The 21,976-nt window shown below is 45.8% G+C and overlaps 1 protein-coding gene across 1 annotated transcript in view; it reads left to right on the top strand.

The window, feature by feature from the left end:
• The window catches only part of MAP1B (microtubule associated protein 1B), a 392,043-nt gene that overhangs the window by 82,459 nt on the left and 287,608 nt on the right, over positions 1-21,976 (top strand). The window contains exon 2 of the mRNA XM_086960803.1: positions 7,565-7,666. Coding sequence (XP_086816929.1) covers positions 7,565-7,666 — 102 coding nt within the window. The remainder of the gene's footprint in view (positions 1-7,564; positions 7,667-21,976) is intronic.

Raw genomic sequence — 21,976 nt, 5'->3', positions numbered from 1 at the left:
TAAAAAAAATGTGAAAGGTTCTTTTGAAATAAAATTATGCAAGTTCACCAGATCCTATTAAAATGTAGGTGTGGGAGAAATTTGCGTAATTTGCTTTTGTATAGTTCTGCAACACTTTGGAGAAAGTATGTGAAGTTATATATAATAATGCAAAATTCAGAAAATACATTTAGCACTATATTTTAGCGGGAAATGCGTCTTTTTGTCCATTTTTGATGCGAGGACAGATCTTGTGCTAAAAAAACAAGAAAACAAGTTGTGTAAACAGCAACTGCTTGTGTTCCATTGATTTGATTTGTGTTGTTCATGTGTACTCACTGTAAAATGTTCCACGAGCGATATGTAATTACACAATATGGCGTAATATCGTAATTTTGAGAGTTTCGTGTAATAAGCGTAGGCGAAATTTCGAAAATTACGTCTATTTCTTCTGCGTAATTGAAATTTCACTCAGGCCTATTACAATATAAATTAGTAACAACGATTGTATCTAGCATGGAAGCATATGGTCAACATTTTATTAATAATGTCCCGTCTAGCTTGTAGAGTGACATATATTTTATAAAGCATACAATCGTGCAATATACAAACCTGCACTCAGCAGAAAAGAATCTTACATTTGCAAGATTCATGTAATAAAAGACATCTCTTATATTCTGTGTATCCCAATTATGTTTTAGAACTGGTCTTCTGTTATTATTTTTTCTGTGTACACATTATGGGCTTCTAGAAGCATCACTAACTAGTATGAAACAGCATTGCAGACCAACATTTTGCATTACACAAGCATAATGTAAGTGTCTAGCTTGGAAGCACTTTAAGATTGCAGACATCAGATCTTAAAAACAGAAGTACAATATTTGAGATTTGACTTAAATCTGAATACCCTCTTGACACCACAGCTATTCTGAATAGCATCTCAAAATACGCAGTGTGGCGTAACGACTTTGCATGAATATATAAGGATGTATGCTGCGCAGCGGCAGCCGGCACAGATCAGAGGTAGGGGGCAGGGGCAGGACAGGGGGTGGACATGGGGGGAAGTGGGTATAAAAAAATACAATAAAAACATGCCTTATTGCTGCTTCCTCACCCCGTCTCTCCTCCGTAGCCCCCCTCGTTTAGCCTCAACAAGAAGCACACTCAGGCTCCCAGTCAGCCAATCACAATGCCCCCTTATTTATTTATTTATTTATTTATTTATTTTATTTTAAGAGTTTTATATAGCGCTGGCTAGACCCGGAGGTATCAGAGCGCTTTACATGAGGTTCCACAAAATTACAAGATTACATCAGTTGCTAGACAAACAATTACAAGAGTATAGAAAACGAGATAAGTGAAGTGTAGAGGGGAAGGGGGTAAGGGTAAAGGGGTGGGAGGGAGATACGGCAGAAAGACGAAGGAAAGTCTGCCCAAAATCCAGCTGGGCAGGTGACGGTCGAGGCGGAAGTCCCAAAACCCATCTCCTCTATAGCTATCAGGTCGCTCCATCGGGCTTTGGCCAAATTGCTAGGTCTCAATGGGAACCATTTAAAGAACATGGAGGGCAAAATAAATGGAGCGTAGAGGGGAGGGGACAGGGAAGGTGAGAAAGGAAGGATAGGGGAAGAGACAACAAGGAGAGACGAAATGAAGTTTGTCTAAAGGCCGACTGGGTAGGTGACGACCAAGAAGGGAGTCCACGGCCCATCTCCCCTATAGCTAAACAAGGTAGCTCCATCGGGCTTCAGACAAAATAGTTCAGTCTCAATACACTGAGAGAGGAGAGCAGGAGAGACATAAATAGAGGGAGGATGCGGGAAGAGACAACAGCAGAGACGAAAGGAAGTCTGGCTAAAGACCGACTGGGTAGGTGACGTCCAAGGAGGGAATCCCGACCTGTCTCCCCTATAGCTAAACCAGTTAGCTTGGTCTGAGTGCTGTGTTTCAGCGCTCAGACGCTGACTGGAGGCCTGAACATGTAACATGAGCTATTATCAATTTATTTTCCCCTTTGTTTCACTGCAAAAAGCAGTGGGGCGATGCGCCTCTGCATTGATGCTGCGGAAAAAAGCCCAGCCATACTCCTTCTAGTGCTGATACTGTCTGGGCAACAGCAGCTGCCTGTGCAGGTAAGAGCGATAGGTCCTGTTTGGGGATGGGGGTGGGATATCGGCAGACGACGACGAGGGAAAATTCATTATTTATTTAATTTTCTCTTGTTGTCTGTCAAATCCCCATCCAAGTCTGCCCCACTGCTTTTACATGCACGGGCCACTGCTGCTGGGCAAAAAAGAAGTATTAGTACTAAATTATTGTACAAAATAGAATGACAGATGTGATAGGTACATACTAGATGCAGAGCTAGTATGTTTTTTTATCTGCAAATTATGCAGAACATAAAAGGCAATTTCATTGTGAATAATTAATGGCCGCACTTTTGAATTCATATAATCAAGATATGCAAAATGTTATGCTGGAGGATGAAAACACAGCTGGAAAAAATGCACAAGTGTGCCAGATGTTCCACAGCTGTAAGTTTATGGGTGAGGGTGGAGCATATGAGTCTTCCAAGTGAAAATGCAGAAATGTGGCTGTGGGCAATGTAGTGGACATCCTCAAAGCTGTAACTTTGTGGGTACTAACAAACATTATCAATGGTGTTTCCACTCTATATACACATCTAACTGTAGTCTTGAAAATGGCTGATGTGTCTGTAGAAATGAGGTTGTCATTTTTGGGAAACGGCCAAATACTTTGTTGGGGTTCCAAATACAAAAATTAGGCAGGCGAAACATACAAATACACTTTTCGACATCCATATTCATTGGAGTTGTCTGCACTTCAAGTCACCTGCAGAGGTAAATGTGGACAGTAGCAAAATGGTTGAAAATCTATAAAGCGCACACATTTTTATGTATATTCTTGCCACATTTTCTGATTACCCAAAATGTTTTGCTAATCTTGCACTTAGAGAGGAAATCGCTCTGAAGGGTACAGGAAATCTGAGTTATAATCCTGGCTTCACTGTATGACACTTTGCCAGATATTGGGTAAAATCTCTCAATACAGCAGTTCCCATATCTGTCAATGTATAAACCGTATAATAATATTTGCATCCCCTTCTTTAGTTTCTTGAAGGTTTTGGTACTCGTTATTTTAGCCTCAATTCAGGGTGTGGCTGTCTCTTAAACTGTCTAAAGGACCGCATGAAAGCATTATAGATTTGGGATTGGAATGATGTCAACGTTTTAAGAGAACAAATATCTGTCCTACTGTATGTTAAATCGGCCTGGATATAATTTTCTTTACCTCCAAGTAATTGGAATAATTTCACGTTACTTGTTTATGCAAAATGTAACACAGAATTGCTGATAATAACGCGATTACTCCTGCTCGTGTAATTCAAATAATTTGGGTGGACAAATCCTACAGCGAGAGCACATTTAGTGTGCTCAAGCGGACGCTCGCTATCCATTCCTATTCTGCTGCAGTAAGCAGTATTTCTTAACACAAAATGCATACTCGTGTACATTCTTGATGCAAGAGTGCATTTTGCACTAAGAAAATATCACTAAATGCAGAGAGTAAATTGCGATAAAATCCTACCCCAAGAACACATTTAGCGAGTACGAGCGGCTTCTTGCTATTCGTGTTCTGTTGCATTGTGTGCTATTTCTTATCACAAAAGGCCTCCCTTTGTCTATTTTGGATGCCAGGGGGGCATTTTTGCCGTACAAAATAGCTCTAAACCCAATATTACACTTCTCACACAATTCCGCTGAATCTCGTGGAATTCACCAGTAAATCTGCTTGATTATGCTAAATAGAATTACGCGTGTTATGCCCACCCCTAGTTTTATCTATACCACTGTTTATTTATAATAAACAAAATGTGCACTCATGGTTCTTAGTACCTACCAAAGGAGGTTATGCTTGCTGTAGGCTTCAATCTCTTCCCAGGTTGAATCAATATTTTCTTTATACTTTGCCGATATATTGGTTTGACCACATACTGCTGGCGGTTTTACATCAACGATGAAATTCAGCCAACATCAGGGTTTTGTAATTATTCCAGAACCTTTACATCAGGTAACAAAATTAAATTTAAAAGGGTGCAACTCGAAACCCTTTATAATGTAGCTACATCTTGTTTAGAGAAATCTGTGTGGAAGGATACTGTCCAAAGACCTAGATGCATTTTCTGATACAGTCATTAAAATAATTGTATTGCCTGTACAGAAAATGGTATCTGTACTGTGAGATTTGTGGCAATTGTTTTATTTCAGAGGCTGACACAAAGAAATGATAATTGAGAAAGAAGAATGTTCATAAAATATGACCCTCTTGAAACATAGACCTCTAGATGTGAAAAGTGCTCATTAAAAGTCCTGATAAAGGGTACATGTCATGTAATGGACTCAAATCGTCTTCCATAATCCATGTTTGATGTAGAAAGGCTCTAATGCGGCCATTAACACATGAAGGAACCGTCTCGGGTGCAGAAACATGGCTTGACTTCACTACATGGAGTATTTTAATACCTACCTTTGTAGCACATAAAACCCAAGCTATTCTGATAAGAGGAACTACCAGAGAAAGAACAGTTCTTAAAAAACACACATTACCAGGGCAGTGCATTTCCTTTGGATGTATGGAATTGTAAAAGGGAAACAAGACTGACAGTTTCTTGCCCCTCAGTTAACCTTCCCTGAACAAAATCTTGTTTATTTATTCTTTCTTTCTTAACGTGGGCGGTAGTGGTTCACGTCATGTCCACTTCATCTCGTGTGATTGTCAACCCCCCAACATCCGGTCGGATGCACATTATTTTCTTTTATGGGTGAATACTTTGTGTCCCTCTATCGATCCGTTTTAGCACCAGCTGAGCTGCTGTTTGGATAACTCTCTTGTTTCTTGTATCAGCGATGCTTGGCCTGTGAGGGCGGCTCCCGCCTGGTACCACGAGCATTAGTCGCCCGTTACAGGAGTTCAGTGGGGCGGAACGGCGGGGCAAGGGAGGGGCAGGGTGGGGGGTAGTAAACACCGGAATATGGATGATTTGAGATAAGTAAACAATTAAATACATAAAACAAATTTTGTAGCGCGCACTGCAATGCAAAATGCGATGCAATACGCTTACGAAATCCGTTTTATTTATTTGATTGTTTACTTATCTCCAATCATCCATATTCCGGTGTTTACTACCCCACCCCCCCCCCCACCCTGCCCCTCCCCCGCCCGTTTTTCCGCCCTATGGAACTCCTGTAACGGGCCGCTACTGACCACGTGCTCACCCTGGTGCCGCTTCCCATTAAAAGTTCTAATCCTATAAGTCTTTATGCTGCCCTCACCAGTTTTCGCTCTCCTCCATTTTTAGGCTGAGTCTACCTTTTTGGGTCGAGTCTACCACACAGCGCCAGCTGCTGCTTGTGAAAGACCTCTTGTGAGCCTTGAGTGGACGTACAGCCCACCTATTGTTTAACATGAATTGTCTTTATTTTCACTGTCACCTTGGTGCTTGTTATTGAATGCATTGCTTTCCTTCATGTCCCTTGGAGGATAGCCACTTTATGGTCCTGTTGATTGTCTGACTTGTATCCTTCCTCTGCTCACGCGTAAGAAACGTCTTACAATTCCATCTCTACCTACAACAGCATTAGAGCATCTGTTTGTAGTCCAGGACTCTGCAGTCTGGTGTATGTGGAAAGATTCTCTTGAGCTAACTCTGAGAGCGCTCCACTAACATATCAAGCACAGTCAAAAGCCCTGGTCTTTGTGTGTACATCGGATACATGTGATATGTTATGTTACGTAAATTGGTAGAGCGCGGCTAGTCACCCGTGAGAGTATCCCGGCACTGAGTAGGGCAGGCCTGAGGGGGGGGGAGTATAATTATCCCCCTCAGGCTGCTCTACAAGCTCACGCAATTCTAATGAAAAAATGCCAGACGTATAAATTTGCTTCAGTCACCAGCTGTTTTAATGTTCCTAACCACTGGTTTTCTCTGGAATCCTTAGCGCTTAAGATAAGCACGACTGCAGTGCGCTCTCCAGCATGGGTCAGGGCGTGAGCCTGAAATGATACTTATTGTACCTTCCTTTCCTAGAGTCGCAGCCAGGGCATTCAGTGGGTATGAGGGCAGCTCAAAGTCACTGGCCTGAAACCATGTGCATTGGCGCTGTTAAAAATGGCAACTTGTAATAGAACTTTTTTATGAAAACACAGATACCCCATTTGACCCACATCATGCCCCTCAATTTGTTTCAAGGGAATTTAAAATGGCAACTAGACTTTAAAAGTACTGGCCGATTGGCAAGCAGGGTATTATACCTTTGAATCATATTTTTAAAAACCTTTAACGTATTTATCTCTAAAATAACTAAATTAATAAAATGAGATGAGTCCAAGGAAGCCAGCTGATGATCAAAGGAAAAATTGGCGTGGTGTTTGGCATCTGGACAAAATGACCTCCAAGCCTAAAGTTGCATCACTGTATGTATTATACAATGTATGTCAGTTGATTTATTTATACAGTTCCAACCTAGCTAGGAAGCAATGAAGCGCTGAACAAGGGTGAGAGCCCCAGGGTTCTATTCAAGATCATTCAGGAGGGAGGTTAATGATGCGTTCCCCTTGGGTTCCTTGAAGAGAACGGTCTTCCTGGATCTCAGGAGAGTTGGAGCAGGTCTGATGTCAGTTGGGATGCTGTTCCATACCCTGGGAGCATAAACAGAAAAGGGCTTGCCTTCTGTTTTTTTCTTTCTTGCCCATTTTCATCTCCAGTCTGGTGATGCCCTGACCAGGGTTGGATTGGTAAGGCAGGCACTCGGGCAATGGCCGAGGGGCCGGTATCCGAGCTCCAGCTGAGGGTTGTTTTTTTGGGAAGCCTGAGGGGCCGATTTGGGCGGTGTCTGTGGTGTCAGATGCTGCCAGCGGCCCAGTGGGTGCCCGAGTGGCCTTTCTGGTGACAGATGGGCGTCCATTAACTCTCTTTCACCAATGGGGCAGAGGTGTCACTCCCTTTCTCTCGCTGGGCCGGCCTATTAATATATGCAAATTGAGCTCCCGCATATTGAGAAGAAGTGGCTTCACTTGTTTTCAGGTGTGTTTCACCAGGGTGAACTAATCTGTGCATTTTTTTTTAAATCTAAGTAAAGTTAAGAAAACATGCCTCTGTCAGAGACCCCATCCCCCTCTTTTCATAAAACAGCTGAAGCAGTGTTTTGCGGAAAGGCAATATGCAAATGTGGGCCACTTATTTTTAGTGTACCCGGTCCTATTTTCTATCCCAATCCAACCCTGGTCCTGACCCTTGGTCCGGGGCTGCCCAGCTGAGAATGTTAGGTGCTAGGCCAGGATATTTGGGGTGTGTTTTCTGACAGACTCGAAGAGGATGCAGCTGGTCTTGTAGATTATGCTGGCATGGATGGGGCACCAAGGTAGTCCTGTGGAAGTCAGGAAAACAGCTTGTCTTTGTTGAGAGGTTCTTAGCCAACACTGTTCCAATGCATAATTATCACTTCTGTTTTAAGGCTGCTAATGAATCCAAATTTTACTGATTTCTGCATGTTTTGTTTTGTAGGAATCCGCACGTGGGACACAAACCTGATTGAATGTAATCTCGATCAAGAACTCAAGCTGTTTGTATCTCGCCACTCAGCTCGATTTTCTCCTGATGTTCGAGGTAAGAGATTTATTCTGCTTCTAAAGTTGTCAGACAAACAGATGTTCCATAAGTAATAATTCGGACCAGAGAGTGGAGGTGGGGCGTCTGCGTTTGTTTTAATGATGTAACTCAGAGAAGTGAGGCAAAATTCTATCGGGTATGTGAAGAGACCCAATGTCTACTGGTGAATATTGTGGAAGCTTTTGGTCACATTTTACCTTCTGGTGTAGCAAAGAAAATAAAATGTCTAGTACTGACTCTACAAAATGTTCACCTAGCCCAGTGTCTAAGAATGAAAAGTTCAACTTGTAACTGTATTTCCAGAACAACGGATCCTCATTGCAACTTTGAGTTTTTTAGAAGCTGAGGGATCTGACCTCCAACCTCCCCAGGATGCTGCTAACTTCTATTTCCACCACTCTGCTTCAGTTTCCTCTGGGGACCTTAGACAGGAATGGATGCCAGATGATTCAGTAGAGCTCACCGTGATGAATTAGGCATTGATTTTAGTGAACGTGGTCATTGATCTCCAAGACGTAAAAGGCATGCAATGAATTGTAAAGAAACAGGAACTCAACGTGAGGTTCTCACGCTATACTCCAAGGCCCCCCATCACCTAAAGATGCGCTCACTCATAGAAAATGCTAGAGCCATGCACCACTTGAGCATTGTTGGCATCCATCCTCAGCAGGGCGGCTTTCACGCCCAGGCCTTCACAAATGCTTTCTTCTGCCTCTCTTCTATATATTTAAACAGATTTAATTGGGTTTTTAAATGTATGCAGTACAGTCAGCAATATTAGCACTTTAGAATATAGCTTGTGAGCCCCCAGTATAGTATACAGCCAAATCTGTATCAATGATTCAAAAAACAAAACAACAGTCCCCCCTCCCGCCCCTCCAAATCCCCCACGTCAGATCATTCACAAATGACAGTCCAGTTGGCATATCGGAAGAGGAACAGGGTATTTCTCCTAATAACTGGGTTCGGGGCTAGTGACCCCCCTCTGGGGTGGTTGAGTGAGCTAAAGAATGGTGATGGATTAAACCCAGATCAGTTGACTGGGGGTGAGTGTTTGATTTGCTCAAACGCTCTGTCTATCATCCCCTTTTGTATCACTTTGTTTGCCCTAAGTTGGCAGGGTATGCTCAGACGTGAGTCCCTTGCTCACTTGGCCACTGCATTCAAGATAGCCTGGCTGATGAGGATTATGACTCCGAAACCGATCCCAGGATGCTTGTTTCCGGTCCAGGGAAGACATGGCTTGGCAGTTCGGGCTGGACTGTTCCCATGAGGCACAGGGTCAGAGTGATTTACATATGGCCATGTCTGAACTCGGGTGGCTGAGTGAGCTAAAGAATGGTGATGGATTAACCCAGATCAGTTGACTGGGGGTGAGTGTTTGATTTGCTCAAACGCTCCGTCCATCATCCCCTTTTGTATCACTTTGTTCACCCTAAATTGGCAGGGTATGCTCAGACGTGAGTCCCTTACTCACTTGGCCACTGGATTCAAGATAGCCTGGCTGATGAGGATTATGAATCCGAAACCGGTCCCAGGATGCTTGTTTCCGGTCCATGGAAGACATGGCTTGGCAGTTCGGGCTGGACTGTTCCCATGAGGCACAGGGTCAGACTGATTTGCATATGGCCATGTCTGAACTGGGGTGGCAGAGTGGGCTAAAGAGCGGTGATAGATTAAACCCAGATCAGTTAACTGGGGTTGAGTGTTTGATTTGCTGAAACGCTCCGTCCATCATCCCCTTTTGTATCGCTTTGTTCGCCCCGAGTTGGCAGGGTATGCCCAGACATTGGCCCCTTGCTCATTCTGCCAATGGATTCAAGATAGCCTGGCTGATGAGGGTTATGAACCCGAAACCGGTCCCAAGATGGTTGTTTCCGGTCCAGTGAAGACTGGCTTGGCAGTTCGAGCTGGACTGTTTCCATGAGGCACAGGGTCAGACTGATTTGCATATGGCCATGTCTGAACTGGGTTGGCTGAGTGAGCTAAAGAATGGTGATGGATTAAACCCAGATCAGTTGACTGGGGGTGAGTGTTTGATTTGCTCAAACGCTCCGTCCATCATCCCCTTTTGTATCGCCCCCTCTGCCATGGGCCACATCTGTGTAGTTTGTGTGTCATAAAGAGTGGTATCTGGGCCTGAACCATTAACCATGGGACAGTCAAATCATCTCTAGGGTTCTACAGGGGAGCCCCCAGTGAGCCTGGATCCGGGTTGGCCAAGTCGTCCACTAGCATACCCCAGGCTCGGGCTTTGTCCATGTTCCCTATGCCCCTCTGAGCCCCCCTACAGAGTATCCTGCTCTCGCTACTTGCCCATTTGAGCCATTCTGACTTCCATACTGCAAGTTGTGGACCACCCGCTGCCTTCCAGTTGTGCCTCTCCTCTATCATGTATTCACCTGGGCATGACTAGAACATCTTTTTTACTCCCCTTTGATTGATCTGGGACAGGAAAGAAAATCTGCTGTCTAGGTGTACACCTAAAGAATCAACACTAGACAATGGTTGAGAGAGGGTACCAGTGCCACTAGCCATAACGAATCACTTCACAGGTTAAGATGGTTACCAACAACCATAAGTTCTGTTTTATTACAGTTTCTTTTGAAACCAATCAAACTAATCCAGTCTTGAAACTCCAACAAACCCCCAACCTGTCTGCCTTCTTACAAGTGCATTATTTGCTATTTGCACTTGTAATGAGGTGAGCCTCATAGTCATCACATTTGAGATGGAGCACCCGTCCACCAAAATCTAAATCAATCACTTAGGCAGGGAAGACACGTTCAATGAACTGTCAGTTTGGTGTTACTGACATTAGAAATGGCTTTAAATTGGAATAGTCGGATGGGATGGGCAAGATCCTCACAAGTACATTGAAGAGCACAGGAGAAAGGGATGAGCCTTGGGGAAACCCATACCACAAGCTGAAATTGATAGACTGGAAATGTGGCAGAGAGAGAGACGGAGAGAGAGAGTTGTCTGCCCACTAAGAATAAGGTGAACCTGTATGCACCAATCCCCGATAAACTCACTTCCCTTTTCAGCCTTTTAAGAATGATCAAATGGTGAACCACATGAAACGCAGCAAAGAGGTCGAGCAGCACGAATTCAGCTGTTTTTCCTACTCAAAGAGAGCACAATGTTTATCCACAAAAAAGCCAGGAAGGTTTCTCTGTCTCCCCGGAAAGAGATCTAGCCACAAAGGGTGCAGTAACTCTTCCTTCCCAAGAATCCAAGCATAACACACTAGTACCCTTGACAATTCAGGCCATAAGTATATTGCAAATAGAATCAAGCTATCATGAGGTGGGAGGGATTTTAGAAATGCCAAATCCCTCATGCTTGAAACACCTAGATTCTAAATGTTATGGCACAATAACTGTCTCCAAAGCGTGCTCCAGATTGTTTTTTTCAGCAGGAACGTGAACATTCCCGACTTCCAGGCAGCCCCAGAAAGGGATAGGTTTGTGTATCAGTGGTGGCGTGTGCATGGCCCTGTGCTTCACTGAGGACAAGGGTCAGCAGGAGAACCAGATTTAAGAGAGGGCACAAGACCCAAAATGTTCTTGCTATGAGTGTGGCTGAACGGAGACCACTGGGCTTTTAACAGCGATGTTAGCAGGTACTTTTGAAGTATTGATGTGACGTGAATGTGAGTTTTGATCAGGTCCCCGCTAGACATGTACAAAAACAGTCTAAAAACTCAATTAAGAGCTGTTCTGCACTGTAAAAAGCTTAGCAAAAGTATCAGAACCTATAGGCATTAACTGCAGTCAGAACTTCTGTAACCTTTTAGCTAAGTTCTTCCAGGGAAAAGTTTAAGATATGTTTAATACATTTACCAACAAAAGTATTAATAACACAGCGGAAAAAACAGCTCTTGAAATGCGTCCTCGTGACAAAGGTCTGGAGGCCTTTTCTCCTCTAAATATAGAGTAGGTTCATAAGCTGGTATCGACAACTAGACCCCTGTCCTCCTAAAATAGTGCTCTTTACACCAGGAATTAAGTGCTCATCTTACTGATTTATTCAATGAAATCATCAAAGCGGATCATTTTAAAGACAATTGGAAGATGGTCTCCATACTTCCTCTACTAAAAATATCAAATCTTGATCCAGAGGAGCCTAATAGTTATAGACCTATCTTTCAGACTGCTATTTCCGGCAAAAGTTCTAGTTAAAACACTTAATGCTCAATAAGCTACCTTTATAAAAAGCTGGTGGATTCAACTCAAGTTGGATTTAGAGAGGCACTCAGCATGGAAACTGCTCTGATTATGGCATCTGAAGAATTAAGATCTATTCTACACTCTGGTGCAAAGGCCCCCCTGATCCTATTCGATCTTTCGGCAGCCTTCGATACTGTTAACCACAATATCTTTGTCAATCGACTCCTAGAGTCAATCAATCAATCAATCAAAGCATTTATATAGCGCACTACTCACCCAGAGGGTCTCAAGGCGCTAGGGGAGGGGGGTCCGCTACTGCTCGAACAGCCAGGTCTTGAGTTGCTTCCTGAAGGCGAGGTGGTCCTGGGTCAGGCGGAGGTGGGTCGGGAGGGAGTTCCATGTCTTGGCGGCGAGGTAGGAGAAGGACCGTCCCCATGTGGTGGCTCTTCGGATTCGGGGGACGGTGGCGAGGGCGTGGCCGGTCGATCGAAACTGGCGTTTGGGAGCATAGAAGTTGAGGCGGCTGTTGAGGTATCCTGGTCCTTGGTTGTGTAGGGCTTTGTGTGCGTGGGTGAGAAGTCGGAAGGTGATTCTCTTGGTGACCGGGAGCCAGTGCAGGTCTCTCAGGTGTCCGGAGATGTGGCTGTGGCGGGGGATGTCCAGGATGAGTCGTGCTGAGGCGTTCTGGATCCGCTGAAGTCTTTTCTGGAGTTTGGCGGTGGTGCCGGCGTAGAGGGAGTTGCCGTAGTCCAGACGGCTGGTGACGAGGGCCTGGGTGACCGTCTTCCTGGTCTCAGTGGGGATCCACCGGAAGATCTTTCGTAGCATGCGGAGGATGTTGAAGCACGACGAGGAGACGGCGTTGACTTGTCTGGTCATGGAGAGGGTGGAGTCTAGGATGAAGCCCAGGTTGCGTGCGCGAGTCTGGAATCAAAGAGCAAGCTCTTAAACTTCTCAAATCTTTCTTAACAGATAAGGTAAAATATGGATAGATGGGAGCATGCTCCTCAGAACAATTTAGGTTGCCTTGCGGTGTGCCACAGGACTCTTCGTTGAGCCCTACTCTTTTTAATTTATATGTAGCACAGCTGGCCAAGCTTATCAGGTACTTTGTTTTTTTTCAGTTGTCTCATATGCAGACGACACACAGTTAATCATTTCTGTGTCCAGCAATGTAAAAGAAACAGCAGAACATTTCAACTTGTGCATAACTCAGATTAATGAATGGATGAAGACTAATTCCCTAAAGTTGAACTCCGGGAAAATAGAGGTCCTCCTAATGGGCAAGGACACTGCCTTTTTGTCCTCTAGTTTGTAGCGGACCCCTTCCATCGCTGAAGAAAAAGGTGAGAAATGAGGGATTATTTTTTATAACAGACCAACCTTCCCTTATCTTAAAGATGATTAGGAAGATACTCCCCTTTATTCAATTGGATCTGAAAAAAACTGTTGTGACTGCATTGGCTCTGTCCAAATTGGACTATGGCAAAGCACCATATCTAAACATACAAAGAGGACTCCTGCAGAAACTCCACATGCTACAAAATGCAGCAGCACAATTACTTCTGGGGATTCCCAGGTATCAATCGGCATCGCTGGGCCTAACCAAAATGCAATGACTTTAAGTCGCCAAAAGGATTAAATTAAAATCCTCATGCCTAACTTACAAGGACTTGCTAAAGATCGGTCCAGATTACTTTAAAAATCTATTCTTATGTTATATCCAGCAAGAAATCTTTGATCTGCTTCTGGGTGGTCCCCAGAACTAAGGGTACAATTGAAATTTATCATAGGAACAGAAAAACTCCGCAACATGTTCCCCTTCAATTTAAAACAGGAAATCATTGTAGACCTGGCTTTTTGATAACTAGCTGCAGTATACCTTTATCCAGTATCAATTTTTTTTTAAAGTAGCAGCAAGACACCTCAAGGGACTGAAGCGCTAGGGAAAATCAAAAATCAAATCAAAATCAAATCAAAAAGATAGGGTGCACTTTCTGTGTGCGCCACCCTGCATCTTAAAACAGGTGCGCCGGACACAAACAGAAACAGTGAACCCTATTATATTGAATGCACTGCCCTGGGGGCAGCTGCGAACTCGCGCTGCCCTGGGCGCAGCGCATTTAAGTGATAAATGGAGCGGCTATGAAGCAGCCGCTCTGTGTTTCACTGTGAAGGTGGCAACCCGCTTGCACTTTTAAGGGGGATTAGAGATCCCCATGCAGCTGGGTGCAGTGAGCATTGCACCTGTCTACAAGGGGATGTTTGGGGGTTCATAGGACCCCCGTCACTCCCTCCAGATGGCTGCCATCTGGGGGCGCACTATCAGTGCACCTCCTGACAGCTTCTTTTGCCTCTTTGCCAGCATCTATAATATGGCACGGGCGCAGGGACAAAGGGATTCCCTAATTTGCATGGAGCCATGCCCCCGTGCAAATGAGGGAACACCCTCTGGTGACAGCACTGGCACTAAAGGTGCACCAGCGCTATCTGTATTACAGAAAGGTCCGTACAAGCGTCTGTGGCCACTTCTGTAATGCCACAGTGCCCCAGGGACAAACAAAGCGGGCGCAAGCGCCCATTGCACCCCCGGGTCAATTTGTATAATATTTCCCCAGATGGTTTTCAACCTTGTTGGACCTCTTTTTTGAGGGGCAGCTTTAAACTTGTAGTACAGTGAACATAGGCCCCATGTCTAGGCAAGCCGCTGCTACTTAATATATCTCACACAAGAACAACATTAAATAGTCTCAACCACAAAATTAGTCGGGCTGCATAATGTTGCATCTTTTTTTTCCATTGCCCCACATCAGATAGTGACAACCCTATGCAAATCGGAGTCAGTCACAACTTTGGGCTGAGCCAGGCTCCAAACAGTATTGGCTTTCTTGCATATAAAATTTGCACTTTTGTTTTTCTCGTGGTTTTCTTTTACTTTCAGAATTAAAGATTTTATTTTTGCACTCAGTTCCTCAATAAAATTACCAAAAAAGTCTTACATTGTTAGCAAAGAACTAAGTTAGCATTCCAAGCCAGACAAAGCTAGCATTGGTGATGCTGTACAGCCTCCCAGTGCACGTGCGGACTTCTACCTATATCCCTTGTCTTCTAAAACCTGTACATTTCCACCTGCCATGCATTAACTGACTGATGGGCGAGATCTGATTTGCAGTCCATTAGCAGGGACGTCTAGACATTTGTTCCAATCCATAATATATCTCCCGCTGCACTGACTGCGTTGTAATTCGGTTAGATCTTTCTTTTGTGGCTGTTTAAATTATCTTAATTAGATAGCGCTTTTTTTCATGAGAGTCCCTTATGAATAAGAATCATGCCTCTTTGTTCCTCCGCCTTCCTGCGACTGGTGTCTCCGTCGGCCATTGCTCAGCATAAATGGCCGATGCTAATGAGGGAGGGGGACACACCATGGCTGCCTGGACGAGGAATTCGGCTTGGAGGCGGCATGAAAGATTGCACGAGCTGTTAGCTAGACTGTTTGCGTTCTGTTCGGCCGCGCCATCTTGGTGACAAGCGGAAATACATAACTTGTTCCCCAGACCTGCTCACAACATTCAAGAAACGGAGCGGAGGTGGCGTCCACAAATGGCTGACGGGTCCTAGTGGGAAATGAACTCATGGCTAATTAGACAGGGTTGCCAAAGCAACCACGGCCTGGTAACCACAGTTATTACCCTTGAGCCGTGGTTTCGTTCTTTGCCCCATGCTGGAGTGACATCCTTTCATCGGCGCATTTGTCACCTGTTAACAAAAAAAGAGTTAAACCTGACAACAGGCGATGCCAGCAACACGCGCCTGCGAGCAACGGTGCGGAGGTGAGGCGGAGCTCCCCGGGGTGTCTGCAGGATTCAGCAGTCTAATTATGGGGTGCTGTGTGCATTGAACTGGGATTGAAGCACTGGGCTGGGCATGTAGGATTAAGTAATGGGCAGGTGGATATTTTGTGTTAATATGTTTCTGAGTAATCTGTTTTTTTAAATGGCCATTCTGGGTTCAAGTAAAATGATTCCGTTTTCTAGTATTGCGTGCACATTTTTGGCTTTGCTTGGGTTGTATACAAACCCACATAGAGATTATAATCAATACAGCTGAAAATTGGGTGCCAGCACCAACCCTCCCCCACTTTCCAATTCACCACCGCTGTCACTACAAGCCCTCTGCAGTTCTACAGCCTCCCTCTCCCTGTGCTACCGTCTTGTCAATCATCACTGAGAGGACTAGTTCAGGATTTAGGGCCTGATTTCAGCAGCAGCTCCTCTGCTATGGTGGAGGAGCACTGCCCCCTCCTCAAAACGGCAGGAAAGGAAAAATAAAACACTTTTTATTATCGTTTTATTTTTCCTCTCCTGTCGAGTCTTGGGGGGTGGGGCCTGGTGGTGACTGGCACTGAGGGGAGTGGTAAGTGCACTGCCTTCAATGCGCATGATGGTTTGACCGGCCGTCTCAGGATAGCGAAAGCGTCATGCACAGTGAAGCTATCTCCAACCCCAGCTGCGTTGCTGGGTCTGCGAGAGCAGGCACAGACTCCCAGTCTCCCTGGGAGTGCAAAGTCAGAGCACTCAAGCCAATCCTGAGGCTGCTCTCATAGCATGAGAGCAACGTCAGGATTGGCCGCAGTGGAGTCCTATGACCCGGCTGTCTCCCATCCTCCCCCACCCTGTCTGACTCACCACTTCTCCACAAAACCGGCCGCTACTGCCGGACTTAGATCTTGGTGGTACTCCCTCCGTGGTGGCAGTTTCAAGTACTCCGTCGGGCTGACGTAATCCGGTCCGCTGCTTATTCTTTTAGCATGGAGATTGATGTTTAGTTTTCTTTGATTGCAAAGTGAGAATTATTTTGTTATGTCAACTACATGACAATCTTGCTGCAGAACAAAGAGTATGAAAGGAATGCTTGTAGCATATCATCATTTTTGTCTAACACACAACAAAACTGATAAACTTGTAAATGAACTTTACAAATATCTTAAAATATATAGGTAGTTGAGAAAGCGCAAAAGAAGCACATGTTTTATTCTGAAGTGTGATTGAAGCTACATTTTATTAGGATCCAACCAAATCAAGACATTTTACTTGGTGATGAGCAAATCATACATATTTGCTGGAACCCGCTTTCCGCGCATTATCATTAGTGCAATGTATAGTTTTATCAATAAAACTATATGTCTGTGCACATTTAGTGACCATTTCAATGGAAAATGTCCAATTTGTAAATTACAGTGCACTATCATATCACATATATATGTATATTTGTAGCCGTGTGCTCCGCAATGCTCCAGTTACATATTAAACCAATACCATTCTCCTGCTGAATAGATTTGCTACACTTTATGTGAAGTTAGGATGTTTCACTACCCCTATGACTTCAGTGATGTAAACCTTGATAGCAGCACCCCACTCTAAAAACTGTTCCAGCACCCCTGTTGTTCTGACAACTCTACTGTCACTAGACCTTATGCCCTCAACAGAACAAGCATTTGCAATGCTATCGGTCTCGCATTTGTGAGGGTTTCAGCTATTGCCCTTGTAAATGACACTTCCTTTTATTTATGTTTTAAAAAACAAAACATAAATAAAAGGCATTGATATTTACAATGCCAAAGCCTAAACTCGCAAAATGCGAGACCTGTTGCATTGCAAATGCTTGTTTTTGTTTAGTTTCTTCAAATGTGTAACTGCATTAGTGCCAATAAACATTCATACTGGGATCCTTCCCAAGGACAACATGTTAAATGGGGCTAAACACACAACCTATTTCCTGTATAAAGTTGACTTTCAATAACTCTGAAACGTCCCCTTCTATTTATTCCATTAACTCACCTCCAGTCAGGACTCCTCCCGCTTTCAGAATAAATCTATAAGCATGCTTTCCATTTTAATTGCAGAATCTCTTGCATTCGTTCTATTTTCTATTGGTTTCCCACCCACATTTCCACTTCATTATATAACTTATGACGTGCTGTGAAAATCTCAATTGACCCTAAAATGCAGAAGTAGTGGAGTATTTTCACTGTAATGCAAACTGTAGATGGGTTTATGAGGTCTACTGAGACGGCTCTGCATTAGCTCTATGACGTGTACCTGGGAAAAAACGTGGTAGCTTTGAATTAGTCGCTTCGGATATGCATGAGGGGACCCCTGGATCAGAGGTTAGTGGACTATTTATTTTCTTTTGTACAGCACTCAAAAGGCTGTCTCTTTCCCAAAAATGTGCAAAGCCACAAATGAATGAGATCAAATTGACTCCTTGCTAATATAGAAAACATGTTGGTGCTCCCCTTATAATGGCTAACAAGCGTTGGACTAGCCAATAGGTCTCGCCTTTGTGACCTTATAAGTGTTTAGCCATGCAACGGTTGGTGGTGTTGCACCAAGGATATTGTTCTGCATAACTAAATACTTATAAAGTCCCAAAAGCAAGACCTATTGGCTATGCCAAGGTTTGTTCTATAAGATTTCAGTTCTGTGGATCTTGCACTTTCAGCTGCACCAACTCTGACATGGTACAGTTTAATACAACCTGTGGAATTACACACCTGAATAAAAGGTTCCATTGAGACAGATCTTCACGATCCGCATGCCTTTTTAGCTCAAATATGAATATATAGGATTTCCCAATCTTTAGATTCACATAAAGAGGAGTTACTTGCAGGCGAGCAAATTAATATTTGAGGATAAGCAAGGGCAGATATATTTTTGCAAGCCAGTTCACTCTCTGAATTCGTATTGAAATGATTTTCCTTTCTTACCTTGCCCGAATTATTTTGTGATTTATGTTGATTATTTTGGCTGGATAGTGGTTGTTATTTCCACTCCTTGTACGCTTCAGCTTTATTTTTAGCTGAATTCAGGTCTTTACAATAATCATTTTGATGTTGTCTTTTGTTAATTTCCACTATCATGTTTAGTATTTTATATTTTCGTTTAATCTTTGCGTTTCTAAGATTGTGCTCTTCGTAGTCCATAGAAACAATAATACCCATAGGGATGTTTTGCCCTGCTAGCCCCTTCCCTCTATTCTCCATTCGATCTTGGCATACCATTTCAAGATTGCTTTATTCAGATCCACATGTGACAGATGCCATTTTCTCTACCTGATGTATCAGAGTGTTTCTGATATTCTGTCGGTGATCCGGGATATGCAATGAGAATGCAACAACAAACTGATAAATGACATAGTGGTAGGGGTAGATAATTGGGAAACATCATAAAAGCATATAAAAAGAATGCAAGGAGCAGGTATGGGTTTCGGATCTGTAGGGAGGTATTAGTGGTGCATCTTGTGAAAGTAAAAATAAACCAGTGTGTAAAAGGATATGCAGACTATGCCCCGTTTTTATTATACCAACTGACATTGTACTGCCTACACTGCAGTGTTTGTAGGTGACAAATGCCTGTAGGCCCAGTGTGGAGGGTACCCCCCCCCCCTCATAAAGCGAAAAAGAAATGGCAATCAATGCAGGGCAAGCAGCGGCATCCAGAGTGGGTTGTTGTTTGTCCGACTGTGAAATGACCGCAAATCCTGAAAAAGGATACTGAGGAATGCAGTGGTGCTGACAAACAGTGACAAACAGGGTGACCTAGTCCTAGGACACCCCCGCGCCGCACGGCCACCAGCTGCCGCGTGTGCCTTCCCTTGCCTGACTGCCTAGTTCACGCCGCGAGACCACGCCCCCTGCCACTGAGCGGCGTGGTCTGTGCCCGGCTGACCTGCCCCTACTGTCTTGCTGCTTTGAGATTGTTTTTGTCTTTTTGTCAGTTTAGATTGCCTGTATTACTGTATTTTCCTTCGTTTAGATTGCCTGCATTACTGTATTTTCCTTCGCTTAGATTGCCTGCATTACTGTATTTTCCTTCCTTTTTGCCGCCGCTCATACTGTTATTGTATTTTCCTTCCTTTTGCCGCCGCTCGTCCCCCCTCCCCGCTTCCCGCCTCCGCCGCTAGCCCCGCCCCTTTTTGCATTCTGTACCCTCCCCGCTCCCGCCTCCCAGCTGCTCCGCCCCCCCGGCCATATATGGCGACCGTGCGGCGCAGGTGAGTGTGACCTAGTCCTAGGACACCACCGCGCCGCACGGCCACCAGCTGCCGCGTGTGCCTTCCCTTGCCTGACTGCCTAGTTCACGCCGCGAGACCACGCCCCCTGCCCCTGAGCGGCGTGGTCTGTGCCCGGCTGACCTGCCCCTACTGTCTTGCTGCTTTGAGATTGTTTTTGTCTTTTTGTCAGTTTAGATTGCCTGTATTACTGTATTTTCCTTCGTTTAGATTGCCTGCATTACTGTATTTTCCTTCGCTTAGATTGCCTGCATTACTGTATTTTCCTTCCTTTTTGCCGCCGCTCGTACTGTTATTGTATTTTCCTTCCTTTTGCTGCTGCTCGTCCCCCTCCCCGCTTCCCGCCTCCGCCGCTAGCCCCGCCCCTTTTTGCATTCTGTACCCTCCCCGCTCCCGCCTCCCAGCTGCTCCGCCCCCCCGCGCACCTGGCCATATATGGCGACCGTGCGGCGCAGGTGAGTGTGACCTAGTCCTAGGACACCCCCGCGCCGCACGGCCACCAGCTGCCGCGTGTGCCTTCCCTTGCCTGACTGCCTAGTTCACGCCGCGAGACCACGCCCCCTGCCACTGAGCGGCGTGGTCTGTGCCCGGCTGACCTGCCCCTACTGTCTTGCTGCTTTGAGATTGTTTTTGTCTTTTTGTCAGGTTAGATTGCCTGTATTACTGTATTTTCCTTCGTTTAGATTGCCTGCATTACTGTATTTTCCTTCGCTTAGATTGCCTGCATTACTGTATTTTCCTTCCTTTTTGCCGCCGCTCGTACTGTTATTGTATTTTCCTTCCTTTTGCCGCCGCTCGTCCCCCCTCCCCGCTTCCCGCCTCCGCCGCTAGCCCCGCCCCTTTTTGCATTCTGTACCCTCCCCGCTCCCGCCTCCCAGCTGCTCCGCCCCCCCGCGCACTTCGCCATATATGGCGACCGTGCGAACGTGCAGCGGTCACGCGCAGCGGGCGCGCCGTTTGTGCGCCGAAGGCGCGCCAAAGGTAAGCCCGTCTACGCCCGTCCGCGCCTGGAGCGCGCCCAGTGCCAGGACCCCTGTCCCACGAAGACCCCGACCGACCCGCCTGACGTACACCGCCGCCACCCTCATCGCACTCAACACCGGCCGAATCCCAGGATGCTACCGAGCCACACCACGACGCACCCACGGACCCTTCAGCTGCCACGCCTGCAAGTTCACCTGCATCCGGACCTGCCTCGCACCAGCACCCGCCAAGTCGAACACCAGCAGCACCCACCTCAAGTGCATCCTGCTCAACACTCGCTCCGTCCACAGACACGCCATTGAACTCTGGAACCTCCTAGATGCCACAGCCCCTGACGTTGCCTTCCTCACGGAGACCTGGATGAACGCCTCTTCAGCTCCCGACATCGCCATCGCCATCCCAGAGGGCTACAAGATCACCCGGAGGGATCGCACCGCCAACCAAGTGGGAGGAGGCATCGCCATCATCCACAGGAACACCATCCGTCTCACGACCAGCACCGACAACACCCTGACCACCGCCGAACACCTGCATTTCCAGATCCACACCGACCCGAAGACCACCCTCAGAGGCACCCTGATCTACCGACCTCCGGGACCACGCTCCCAATTCAGCGAGGACATCGCCGACTTCATCAGCCCGCATGCCCTCCCCTCCGCTGACTACATCCTCCTGGGGGACCTCAACTTCCACCTGGAGAACAACAACGACCGCAACACCAGCACCCTGCTCGACAACCTCGCCAATCTTGGACTCAAGCAGCTGGTGTCCACCCCCACCCACCTCGCCGGACACACACTCGACGCCGTCTTCTCATCCAGCACAGACATCGACTTCAGCCACGCCACAGAGCTTCAATGGACGGACCACAGCTGCGTCCACTTCACCTTCAAAAGAACGACGACCCACCACCACCAGCAACAGACTGCCCGCAGAAGCTGGAACAAGATCACAGCCGACCAGCTCGCCACCTCCCTGAGCCAGCACCCTCCGGCCAGCTCAGCGAACCCCAGCCAGGCCGCCGACAACCTCACGAAGTGGATCAGCAACTGCGCGGACGAGCTCGCCCCGCTGAGGA

Source organism: Lissotriton vulgaris, chromosome 3_1 (assembly GCF_964263255.1).
Source record: "Lissotriton vulgaris chromosome 3_1, aLisVul1.2, whole genome shotgun sequence".
NCBI classification, from domain to species: Eukaryota; Metazoa; Chordata; class Amphibia; order Caudata; family Salamandridae; genus Lissotriton; species Lissotriton vulgaris.
This window is presented reverse-complemented; position numbering and strand designations above follow the sequence as displayed.